General features: G+C 42.6%; 1 protein-coding gene across 1 annotated transcript in view; it reads left to right on the forward strand.

Moving 5' to 3' along the window:
- Nucleotides 1-13,416, forward strand: part of LOC148453841 (IgGFc-binding protein-like) — a 73,981-nt gene that overhangs the window by 48,374 nt on the left and 12,191 nt on the right. The window contains exons 13-20 of the mRNA XM_088461613.1: nt 2,164-2,728; nt 5,342-5,940; nt 6,987-7,548; nt 8,293-8,879; nt 9,671-10,235; nt 10,334-10,533; nt 12,108-12,485; nt 13,117-13,400. Coding sequence (XP_088317739.1) covers nt 2,164-2,728; nt 5,342-5,940; nt 6,987-7,548; nt 8,293-8,879; nt 9,671-10,235; nt 10,334-10,533; nt 12,108-12,485; nt 13,117-13,400 — 3,740 coding nt within the window. The remainder of the gene's footprint in view (nt 1-2,163; nt 2,729-5,341; nt 5,941-6,986; nt 7,549-8,292; nt 8,880-9,670; nt 10,236-10,333; nt 10,534-12,107; nt 12,486-13,116; nt 13,401-13,416) is intronic.

Below are 13,416 nucleotides of genomic sequence, written 5' to 3' on the forward strand. Positions count from 1 at the left end.
TACTTAGCAGCCTAGAGAGGTGAGGGAATCAGGGACTGTGAAGGGTCACATCTGAGGCAGACAGAGAGTGAGAGATAGGCTCCAACGAACCCATGAAGATGCCCTGCTGCAGACAAAGAAGCCAGGAAGGAGACAGGGGAGGCATAGCTGTCAGGAAATTAAAAAAAAAACATTGGAACACCATTGAATGATTTCCATTCAATGGTGGCAAACATTGGACCGCCACCATCAATTGGAAAAAACACTAACATCTGAACAAAAACATTACTATGTCCATCCCTATGCTGAACCTGCAGGTGTACTCTGGCCACCACTCCTCCACCATGAAGTGCTCCCTCTTCAGCATGATGTTCTCACTCAGCCACATGCCCTCAGTGAACAGGAGGCACCTCCCATGGAAGTCAGCACTGTTCTCGGTCAGGGGCACCATGTGAGGAATCTCAACAGGAAGCCCAGGAAATACAGGGCACATTGTGCAAAGAGGACATTGCTCATTACCATGTTTGGCAGCTGGGGGGGAGGGTGAGCTAGTAGACTGTGGAAATATTCACAGGTGCAACAACCACGGGGACATTTTGCTGATGATGCTTATGGTAGCTGCCATACAAATATCTCATCCATAATCCTCCTGCTTTTCCCAGCACATTCCAGTGGCCAGGCCCCTGCCAGTTGCAGGGCAGCAGCAGTGGAGATTGCAGGGGGTAGGAGTTAGAAGTAGGAGGTCATTGTGAAATGCAGGGGCTGTAGTTACATGACCTTTTTAAAATTTGAGGGTGAAGATGGACATCTGTAGTCCTGCTTGATAACATCTGAGAGAGTGAGAGAGAGATAGCTGGAAGAAGGAATGCGAGAAGAGGAAGAGGGAGAGTGAAAAGGCAGGAAAAAGGAGAGTAAAAGTTAAGGGTGGAAAAGTGGAAAAGACAGAATAAAGAAAGAGAGATGGTAGGAAAATTATAAGAAATAGAAAGGAGGAAGAGAGATAGATGGTAGAGAAGGGAGAGAGAGCAGGAAGTAGGGGATATATGGGATGAAGTGAGAGAGATAGGAGAAGAGGGAGAAATAGAAGGAAGGAAAAGAGTGTGAGAGAGAGTGAGAAATGGAAGGATGAGGAGGTCCAGAGAGATGAGAGGAAAAGTTGAAGAAAGAGGGATGGGAGAAGAGTGGAAGATAGTGAATAAAAAGTAGTGGGGAGAGAGAATGAGAGTAAGAAGGATAGAGAGAAGGAAGGAAGAGGGAAAATAGAAGAGTGGAAGAGGGAGAGTGAAATAGAAGGGAAGAAAAGGGAGAAAGAGAGAGCGAGCAAGAGAGAAGGGAGGAAGAGGGGGCAGAGAGAGAAATGGAAATAAATAAAAAGAGGGAATAGGGAGAAAGATGAAAGAAAGGAGAGAAAGAGGGATAAAGATGGAGAGAGAGATGACAGGAAGTGGTGGAGAAATGGATGAAGAGTGAGATAGGACGAAGAGGGAGAGAGAGAAAGAGATGGTAGGAAAATAGAGAGGGATAGAGAAATGGAAGGTATAGGGGGCAGGAGAGATAAGAGGAAGAGGGTTAGAAGATGGGAGGAAGAGTCTGAGAAAGAAGGATGGGAGGAAGATGGGGAGGCAGGGAAAATAGAGAAATGGGAGTAAGAGGAGGAGGGAGAGAGAAATGGGAAAATAGAGGATGAGGGGAAGAAAGAGGGATGGGAGGATGAGTGGGAGACACTGAAGAGAGAGAAGTAGGGAGATCAAAATGTGAGAGGAAAAGGGGGACAGAGAGATGAGGTGAAAAGAAGAGAGAGACAGAGGAATGGGGGGAGTAGATGAGGGACAGAGATGGATGGGAGGAAAATGGGGGAAAAATATGGGAAGTTGGGGGAAGAGAGATAAAGAAAATCTGCAACGCCGGAAACAATAGCTAGTAACCCGGCCATGCAGGACCCAAACTACTATGAACCTTTATCAGGTCTATCTTACCAATTAAAATTATTAGATCTATTTAAAGCACCACTTAATTATATTTAGTTTTAGAAAATAAAACAGAGGATTCATTTACTTATTGTACATCCATAATGGCACATTAGAAGAATGGATAACCTTGGTTGAATTCCTTATGTTGTGGTAAATCATACAGCAAATTTACACAATAGACCTAAAACTAATAAAAACATTTTCTCATTTCTAGGTAAATGGTGAAATTGCAAACCTCCCTCTGATTTTACTAAATGGGAAAATCACTGTTACTTACAGTGGGCTATACGCTGTCCTGAAAACTGACTTTGGCCTTCAAGTGAGCTACGACTACAACTGGCATGTGGAAATCACACTCCCCAGCAGCTACTATGCCAGCACAGGTGGCCTCTGTGGAAATTTGAATGGTAATCCTCGTGACGACAAGGTGTCGCCCGACAATGAGAAACTAACTGTAATCACAAAGTGGGCACAGTCATGGAAAGTCATCGAAGATGATGTCTTCTGCTGGGACAGTTGTCATGGCAACTGCCTGGAATGCAATGAGACCAATAAGGCCCTCTATGAAGAAGAACAGTTCTGTGGTATCATCGAGGCCGACGATGGACCTTTTGCAGCTTGCCATAGCACAGTCAGCACCTCCTTATTCTTCGACAATTGTGTAAAGGATCTTTGCAGTCATGATGGGGTGGGCTTATGCCAGGCTTTGGAGGCCTACGCCGCAGCATGTAGAAAGCAAGGTGTGGAGCTACCAGTTTGGAGAGACGCTACTGGATGCAGTAAGTTACTATTATGAGCTATTTTTATGAAATTTACACAATTCATATAAAAGAATTTCAAATAAATAGAAAAAAAATATATAAGTGTTACATTTGTTTTATGATCCTGGTACTGTATGTAGGCCTTTGCCTGTTTCCCCCAGTGTATGATGTATCAGCAAGAAATAAGGTCCTCGCATTGCTCATCTATTTTATTGTTTTTGGTAGAAGCAGTGAAATCTTTTCATTTTACCAAGTCTATTTCCTACCTCTGCCAGGCCAAATTAGCCGAGTAGAGCTGTAGGTAAAGATAATCAAATATCCAGTAGAATTTTTGTTTTTTCAAACAAATTATTGCATTTTTTTCACAAATATAAAAAGTACAAAAACAGAAAGTATCACCAGCAGTGATATCGTAAATGTACAAAATAAAAAAAACTTAAAATAAGTGGAGTGGAACATAAAAGTTTTTGAAAATATATATATATTATTTTATACGCAAACAAAGTAATGTTTTATATTATATTATATATTTGTCTGTGTATTTGATTATCCAATTGGCCACTCAGTTGATAAGAGGCCCAGCAGTGGTGGGTACTTAAATAGCAGACCCAGGGGTGTAACTAGGTATTTGAAAGCCCCATAGCAAAAGTTTGTAAGGGCCCCTATGTACCACCCAATTGTGAAATAATTATATAACACATGTAACTTTGACAATGAAGACGGAGTGTCCCTTAGCTCTGGGCCACATAGCAGCTGCAGCCCTTGCATCTATGGTAATTACGCTCATGAGCAGAGCCAGTCAACATTGCTCTGGAGCGGAGACAGGTGATCCGATGATCAAACCTCCCCACGATCCCTATCACTGCTTCTTGTGCTACAGTGAAGCAGCACTCCCGAGCCTGGCTTGGCAATGCTAGTGCGCATGTCTGAACCGGGGTCCAAACATGTGCACAAAGTGACTGATGCCCAGCAGAGGGAGCCGAACAGGGGCAGACAAATCTGATACTATTTTGCAACCCAGACTTCAGTCCTATAGAAAGGAGTGAGGGCCCGGGAACAAGGACCATCTGTAGATGTTGTAGGTTCCCACTGTCAGGATCTGAAAATGTAGTATTTTCAGAGCTTGATGAATTTTATTCCCCATACTATTGTATGGGGATGCCGGGGATAGGTCATGACTGGTAGATAAGCAGGAAATATCCGTAATATTTGCTGTGTTACCGTTATGATGAAATGTTAATTTTCACCTATTGTTGTACAAATGATGGGATAATGAATAGACCTCCGAGAGGCATAAGCAGACATTGCAAATTACAATCAAATACGGTAAAAAAAGGAGTGTAACTATATAGCACTACACCCCTTAATGTGTGCACTATATAAATATGCGTAACTAGTAATGAGGTACCTATATTTATTACAACACTCCCGTTTATATTCCCAACACATTTTTCTCTGCCATTAATAGGATTATTTCTTTCTTTATTTGGGGTGATAAAAAAGCTAGAATTAAGCCCGACACATTATGTTGATGTAACAGTTTGAGTGCTTTGGCTCTCAACAATTTACAGTTGTATTATGTGACTCCCAATGAACTCATTTGCGGGAGTGGTTGCGAGATTATAGGGGAAGCACACTGAAGGGGTTCCTTGCTGAGCAGACGGGGTCTCTCCTTACTCCTCTACAAGTTTTGTTGACGATACTTAGATCATCCGATGTCGCACCACTGATCCGACAAGCCTCACTCTTATGGCTTTTCGCACAAACTCTCCTTGGGGGTGTCGGAGTTGACCCTGATACTTATTTGAGGTTCAGTGGGACCTTCTCTGGGCAAGATGCATACTGATAACTTTTGGATTAGATACAGTGTTGTTACCATTGGACAGGGTTACCCTGCTGGCCATCTTTGGTATTGCACTTGAGAAAGACTTTCAGTAAAGCTTTATAAAAATATTTTCTGTGCCTGACCACTCTGGTGAAAGTTGTGCTGGCTAGAACTTGGCTTGCATGGATCCCCCTTCCTTTCATATGTGGCAGGCTCTTGTTAATGACTATGAGGACCATGAAAGGTACTTATACACCTCCAGGAATGCTACTCATAATTATCATAAGATTTGGGGTAGCTGGTGTCAGTCTCAATACGGCCTCCACCTGACGGGGGATGGGGATAGTGTTGTTTTTAGAGTTTGCTGTTTATTTATTTTTTGTTTGTTTGTTTATATTGTGTTAGCCTGATTCTGCGCACCATGGGTGATACGTTTATACATAATATTAACTCGATTTTAATTTAAAATCTGTTTATGACTCTTCCTTTTTAAAAAAAATAAATATTATTTAAATAACTTTCATTGACTTTATCATATTTATGTATATTATTATATGTATAATATACCGATTTAGACACTACTTCTTTGACTCCCATATCATATGTCTTATTTGCTATTTATTCTGTTATTGGTTATGTTATGTTAATTTTTATTAAATTATGATAATAAATTCTTAACCCCCCCAAAGAAAAAACAATTAATGAATGTAATATACAAAAATGTATTTTAGTCTAAAATATATATTTTGTCCTTTATGAATAAAAGGAAATATTTTCCAGTTATAATTTGTTTCATCTTCTGCTAGATATGATCTGTCCTGAGAACAGCCACTACGAGTACTGTGCCAGCGCTTGTCCTGCCTCCTGCTCTGACAAAACCGCTCCGGACAGATGCACGGAACCCTGTGTGGAGGCGTGTCAATGTAACGAGGGACACGTCTCTAGCGCTGGCAATTGTATTGATGTCCCATCATGCGGCTGCTTCTATAACAATCTCTACTACAAGCCCGGCCAGGAGTTTTGGGCTGACGATAAATGCAGTGTGCTCTGCAAGTGCGATCCCTCCCTGGGGGTGGTAGTGTGCACGGAAAAGCCGTGCCAAAATAACACAAAGTGTATGATAAGAAATGGAATTAGGGACTGCTACCCAGTAAGTTACTCCATGTGTGTCAGTACCGGGGACCCCCACTACACTACTTTTGATGGGAAGAAATACGACTTCATGGGAACCTGCATCTACCAAATGACTGGAGTTTGCGTCACAGATCCTAACCTCGTCCCTTTCCAAGTTAAAGTACAAAACGAGAAGAGGGGAAGCAAAGATGTGTCCTATACAAAGTCAGTGACCTTAGAAGTATACAACCAAAGCATCACACTAACCAGGGACTATCCACACAGGGTTATGGTAGGTATTTTATAAAAGTATTCTATGTAACAACGTATCCATAATAGTATTCTATGTAACAACGTATCCATAATAGTATTCTATGTAACAACGTATCCATAATAGTATTCTATGTAACAACGTATCCATAATAGTATTCTATGTAACAACGTATCCATAATAGTATTCTATGTAACAATGTATCCATAATAGTATTCTATGTAACAACGTATCCATAATAGTATTCTATGTAACAACGTATCCATAATAGTATTCTATGTAACAATGTATCCATAATAGTATTCTATGTAACAACGTATCCATAATAGCACTGAGATCTAACATGACCAGAACTGCTCCATAACTCTGTGGATCTGATGTCATTTGGCGTAATGTGTGGCATCAGTCTTGTTTCAGACGATGTTTGGCTACAGCTAGAGATTGCAGCAATAAACCATTAAACTAATCTGAATTTAAAGGAATGTGATTGGTTACAGTAGAAGCCTTCACCGATGACTTTTGCTTTTGGCATTACGTATTAATGAGTTCATATACAGCAGCATATGTTTAAGTGGGTGTGGTACAATATGCCAACATCCAGAATGTCAACACCAGAATGTTGCCATGGTCTAAATGTCGACATTCAAATTGCTGACATGGGCGCTATGTTGACATTCAAAATATGTTGACATTCAAAATTTAAACATTGCCAGAATGTCGACATCATGTCAACATAGTGTTTTTAGCTGATTGTGGCCCTAACCCTAAGGGCAGCCTATCTCTAACCCTACCCTAATCCTAACCATAGCTTAAAATTAAACCTACCCCTAACACTAAAACGGACTGTCGACATTCTGCCTGCCAACTTTTACGATGTCAAAATTATGTCCATGTCTACATGCAAAATGTTGCCATTCAGACCAAGTCTGCGCTCTAATGTCAACATTTTTGAATGTCGACATTCTGATTGCCGACATAATGACTGCATGCCTTTTTGGTGGCTTATTGGTGTTTAACCACCTTGCATCAGTCACAATTATCTGTTGTCACTTTTTTTTTTTTTTTAGGTCAATGGCGTTGCCAATTATATACCTTGGTCGCTGAATTCCAACCAGATAAAAGCATTTATGAATGGAGAACACGCCTTCGTCAGGACTGATTTTGACGTAACAGTGAATTATAACTGGGACAGTTATGCGCGGGTCACGGTGCCCAATACCTACGCTGGAGCACTATGCGGCCTCTGCGGAAACTTCAATCAGGATCCGAGTGATGACCTGACCCCAGCAGACGACAAAGTAAATGAAATTAAGTTTGCAGACAGGTATAAGGTGGGTGAAACGGCCGGATGTAGCGGAGGCTGCAAAGGAGAATGTCCCCAGTGCAGTGATGAGCAAGTACTCAAGTACTCGAACCAGGCGTATTGTGGCATTCTCATCAAGAAGGACGGACCACTAAGTAGCTGCTACGCGACCATTGATCCATCTTCATATTTCACTGACTGTGTGTATGATAGCTGTCAGTATATGGGCCAATACTCTGCTGTATGTGGGGCCATTGCCAGATACGTTGCCGAGTGTCAAGATAAAGGGATCGAGGTTGGAGAATGGAGGAAATTTACAATCTGTGGTAAGTATTAAAATTATAGACACCTGCTTTTATTAGCAGTCTCTGGGGGCTGGTTCTAAGTCGGACGATGTGGCACCTGCGTCTCTATGCTAATGCTGCTACAAAGCTTTTCCCAGGTAGACATCCATGCGTCCGAATGTGCCAAAGCTGAGATGGCCGCTGTCTGTTTCCGTAATGTCACTTAGCAGGTGCAGTTTCTCTGCCTGAGTGTGGCCTCCTATGTCAGCGGTTCAGTGTCTTTATACATAAACACTTTCAGCGATACACTCGCGACACTCCCATAATACCCCATGTCTCTGTGCATCTCTTTAGCCAACCCCGTTACCTCCCAGTCAGCGCCCAGTAATGCTCCTTACATTTCTGCTACCGTGTGCCTACATTTCATCTATGACTGTCTTCTAACAATATCGGGATGCGTTGCCGGTGCGACTCAGACAGGTGCAGATGAAAAAACATTGGACCTTCGTGTGAATACCGGCATAGCGTGCGACTCAGAACCAGGTTCTCTATGTGTTTTAGCAATAACACGAATGATAAATATAATTTATCCATATATCATTGCTTGGTGAAGCAATCAGATAACCTCAACCTCAATTAATGTAGTCTTGATTAACATCTGATAACCAAATCCAATTTTAATTGTGTCTGCTGAATATTTCGAACAAACATGGGCCACCAGACTGTGGCAAAGGTGAGAAAGGCTGGATCAAATAATCTAATACATGTTCTACACTCTTTTTTCAGAACCTTTCTGTCCCCCAAATAGTCACTATGAGCTCTGTGGGCCTGGCTGCCGTGCTACGTGTTCAAACATTAATTTAGCTTCTGACTGCAAGAAGACCTGCACAGAAGGATGTTATTGTGACAGTAACTTTGTGCTCAGTGGAGACACCTGTGTCTCCATCTCTGAATGTGGCTGTGACTTCAATAACACTTACCACCAGAGAGGCGAGATATTTTACCCTGGAGAGCGATGCAATGAGCAGTGCCAGTGTAAGGACAATGGGGAAGTCCAGTGCCAAGCAGCGTCTTGTGGCCCCAATGAAGAGTGTACATTGGTCAATGGAGTCATCAGCTGCCATTCTAAGACCACTGGCACTTGCCTTGGGGCCGGAAACAGCCACTTCCTGTCGTTTGATGGTCTTGCCTACCTCTTCCAAGGCTCGTGTTCCTACATTGTGGCTGAAGTCTGCCGTAATAACATAGAGCTGGGGAACTTTTCGATTGTTGCAGAGAGTGAAAAAGGCAACATTTTTGGGATAAGTGCATTGAGAGTGAATGTATATGGCTATGAGATTACCATGGAGCGCGGTACACCATGGCAAGTGAAGGTAAGTCATTAGTAATAGTAAGCTTCCAAAATTCATCTATGGTCTCAGTTGGATAATCCATTGACCTGTTATGGAGCCATTAGATTTGATGGGAATTTACTTTTCATTGTACGTTTGACTTCCTGTCTGAGAACCTATCATCTAATCCTTACAATGTCTGTAGTGAAGATGTAAAATGTTTCTGCTATGGTAAAAAAACGTAACTGAATGCTGATATATCTATCTAAAATATGATGGCGCTGCACATTTTCTGTCTAAATTATTTATTTTTCTGATCAACCAAATCTGATGTATTTATTTTGAAAAACCTTGTTTTAAAGTCTTTTCCATCTGATGAATTTCTTGGGCTTGTATATGCCTAGCAACATTAACTGCACATATTTCTCTAACTTTCTTAGCTTAATAGACGTGTAATGATTCCACCAGTCAATGTTGTTCGTCACAATCTGAAAGGCTCTATGCATTAAATACAATCATATTTGGAGAAGATCTTACTAATGTATTAGAAGGCAACCAAAATAAACATATATGCCTGATGATATAAAGAGATGGCTAAAGTGCATAGAACAGTGGTTCTCAAACTCATTCTGTGAGGAGACCTGGAAAACATGCACCGTTTGGGGTCCTGAGGAGTGTTTGAGAACCTGTGGCATAGAATGAACATTAAACTACAATAATGTTTATGCATTTCTTAATGTTGTACAGGGCAAACAAATGCACTAAGGATATAAAAGGAGCAAAGTCCTTTTCAATCGCTAATCATTTTAATAAGGTCACATGTCTCTTCCCAGGTTAATGAGGAGGATCACATTCTGCCTCTTATTTTGGAGAATGGAAAAACTCATATCAACCAGGAAGGCTCCAATATAGTACTACAGACGGACTTTGAGCTGCTTGTGCTGTACGATTTAGCTAACTCGATTCATATTACAGTCCCTGGTGTGTATCAAAGTTCCATGTGTGGCCTGTGTGGTGATTTCAATGGCGAGCCCAGCGATGACCTCCGCCTGCCATCTGGGCAGCTGTCCACCAGCGTGGAGGAGTTTGCGGCAGCTTGGAGTGCAGACCCGCAGGTGACAGATTGCAGCTGTAAAGAGAATTGCAAAGGTTGTGAGGAACTGAGGGCTGCCATATTCAGCCGGGACGAGGCATGTGGGCTGCTGCTGTCTGAAGATGGGCCGTTTGTGGACTGCCACAAGCTTGTTAATGCCACTGATTACTTTAACCAGTGTCTGTTTGATATGTGTGCAAGTGACGGTCAAGAGCAGACCCTATGTGAGAGCCTTCAGGCTTATGCGACTGCTTGCCAGGCTTCTGGAGCCGATATCAAACAATGGAGGTCACCCACGTTCTGCTGTAAGTAGCTCTATCTTCTGTTACTAATGGAGGCCCATCATGTATACTCCATGAAGGAACCAGATGCAGTACATTAATCACTTTGCTTTGGCCCACAGCACCGCGTTGCCCAGAGAACAGTCACTATGAGTTGTGCGCTCGCACGTGTGACGTCACGTGTTCTGGGCTGATAGCACCTGCTTTCTGCGCGGGACTATGCTCAGAGGGTTGTGAGTGTGATGAAGGATTCCTTTTTGAAGGTGGTTACTGCGTGTCTATGGACAAATGTGGATGTTTTTACAATGGAAGATCTTACAATGTAAGTTCTACTAGTCCCATTATTTTACCATCATTATTGTTACTGTTACAATATTAGGGAGAAATTGATTAATAAGACTCAAGGGCAGAGTCAGCAAATTTGAATGGCATACTGTATCTTGCGTTGTTTAGTTCTGTGCATGCTCAGTAAGTGAATGTATGTATACAACCGTAGGGAGGGGCTCTAGACTGCAAACCCTAATAGTAATGAAAGGTGCCATCATGCTGAGATTTGAAAGTAATATATACAGAAAAAGGGTATGTGTTTATGATGCCGGTGGTTGCTATGCCGACCGCCGGCATCTCCACTACAAAATCCCAGCGAGGGTTAATTAACCTACGCCGGCAGACCGGCGCCCAGCATCTCGATCGAAGGGATGCCGGGCACCGAGCGCAGACTGCTGCGGGGGGGGTTTAGGCTTACGGTTCCGGGGAGGACTTAGGGTTAGGCACCCCCCTGGAGGTTAGGGTTAGGCTAGGAGGAGGGAGGGTTAGGCACCCCCCGGGGGACCTAGGTTTACATGGCAGGGAAAGAGGGGTTAGGTTTAGGCACTTAGGGGGGGGATTAGGGTTAGGCACGGGGGGGAGGTTAGGGTTAGGGACCCTAAAGGAGGGTTAGGGAGTAGATTAGGTTAGATAATACTTACCTTTCGCACGATCGGGATTTCCTTCCACGTCGGGCTGGTGCTGCCGGAATTTGCGGCCGGCGGTGTAACATATGTATTCCAGAAAATTTGTTGCAGATGCACTATGCGATCATTACTGTTCACATCTAAATGTATTTTGCAATTAAATATAATTTCAGAGGTGGTTGGCATATCAGTGGCCAATGATACGGGCCTGCCCACCAGCGTCAAGGTCCCCTCATTGAGCAAGTCCCTAACACTCTGGGGTTAGTTAGTTGAACATGACAGTATTGATATGTTCATGATGTCAACAATCGGCACCGATGTAATGTCAACATTGTTGAAAATTTTCTGTTATTCTACAATATCTCTTCCCCACACCCTAATGCTAACCCTAATGGAAATGTCAATATTATGACAATGTTGACATTTTCTATGCCAACGTTCTCTCAATGTCGACAATTTAACCATGTCAACATCATGAATGGCAACCTTCTGCTGTTGACACTCTGAATGTCCCTCGACAATCTAACCTGGGAAATGACATGGATTTTTGGATAAAATGTTAATACGGAATTTGAGATTAGTAATCATCCAAGTTATTACTGAAGTATGGCCTGGTTACCTGTTGGCATTCGTAGGGCCTTCTTTGTGCATAGCTCAGACATGCCCCCAAGCCACACTCTCATTCAGCCGGCTCATCTCTTCCTGGGGTGGCACTGGATCGGTGAATCTTCTGATGACGCTGCCTGTGCTGCCCTACTCCAAGGACCACGGCCAGGATCGGTGTCTGCCGAATACGGTGCAGTCACTGCAATTAATATTATTATTTATTATTATTAATAATAATAATCAGTACACCACATACAAAAAAGTCAGGCTATTATGCTAGACTGTCCTTGTCATATATATCTTTGTCAAAAATTTTTTTATTTCTCTTCTCTTACAGCTTGGGGATTCAATTGTGTCAGAAGACTGTCACCAACGCTGCACATGTCAGAATGGTGGTGTTGAGTGCACCGATCTGGGTTGCTTAGACACTGAGTATTGCGGTCTGCAGGAAGGAATACGAGGCTGCTTTCAGAAACACGGCACCTGTACCCTTAGCGCTAAGGGCAGCCTAATGTCATTTGACAAGTTGTCAGGCTCAGTTGCAGCTGACAATACCTTTGACCTTGCCTCCGTGTGCGACCTCGAGGATGACTCTTGGTTCCGACTGGTTGTGATTACCCAGAGTTGCATAAAGGATGATGAAAGTGAAATTTCTGCAGTTCACGCCTATTTCCACGATGTCTCCATTGCGTTAGCGCTAAATGGAAAGGCTTGGGTAAGATCCACAGTATAAATGTGGCCTCGTAAGATAACTAGAGGGGAATATGCTAGAGATAAGCGATACAAAGAAGATTACACTCATCAAATTGATGGTCAACCTGTGTACAAAGTTCTGCGATGCGGTGGACGCGGCTTTTTCTCACGCCAAGTTCTGTGGTGCTTCATCTGCAACTTTTTACATTTTTAACTTTAAAACCAATTCTTGCGTTGTGAAAGTCGCAGCCCATTATCTCTAGTGCACTGCGAGTGGTGTTTCAAAGCATCTGAGAATATGATGCAAAATTTAAAGAAAAAAATGGTATACTACACCTCTCGGAGCAGCTAAGTCGCACCGAGTGCCCCACACCATATAGGGCGTATAAAGTGTATGAGGTCCCACCTGTAAGAAAGGTTTTAATCTCCATAAGAAAAGTACAAAGTCTATAGTCACACACTACTGTCCGAGGATGTCACTGGTTCATGTGAAGCAACCAGTCATTTTTTTCACTTTTGGTGAAAAATTGTATTAAATAATAGAGAATAAATATAGTGTTTTATATTATCACATGGCTGACCAGACTGTGGAAGATGTCTTCCAGAGATAACTTATTGTTGTCCTTTATTGTAATTGTTTGCTTGTATTTTAGGCGAATGGTCGACCAGTTAGTCTTCCTTATACATCCGGCTCTGTGACAGTGGAGTCCACAGATGAAGGTGCACAGATAAGGAGAGGCAAAGACATGGAGTTTAGAATGAACAAGAACGGAGACCTCATCCTCAGTGTGGAACAGCAATTCACTGAGTCTCTATGTGGGGTCTGTGGGAATTTTAACAGGAAAAAGTCGGATGATCTTCAGGGTCCAGGAGGAAAGTCCGTTTCAAACTTTGCTGAGTTCATTGCATCTTGGAGAGCCCTAGACTTTGCCAGATGGTAAGAGTCCTCTTTG

Source organism: Taudactylus pleione, unplaced genomic scaffold (assembly GCF_031769625.1).
Source record: "Taudactylus pleione unplaced genomic scaffold, aTauple2 ptg001080l, whole genome shotgun sequence".
NCBI lineage: Eukaryota > Metazoa > Chordata > Amphibia > Anura > Myobatrachidae > Taudactylus > Taudactylus pleione.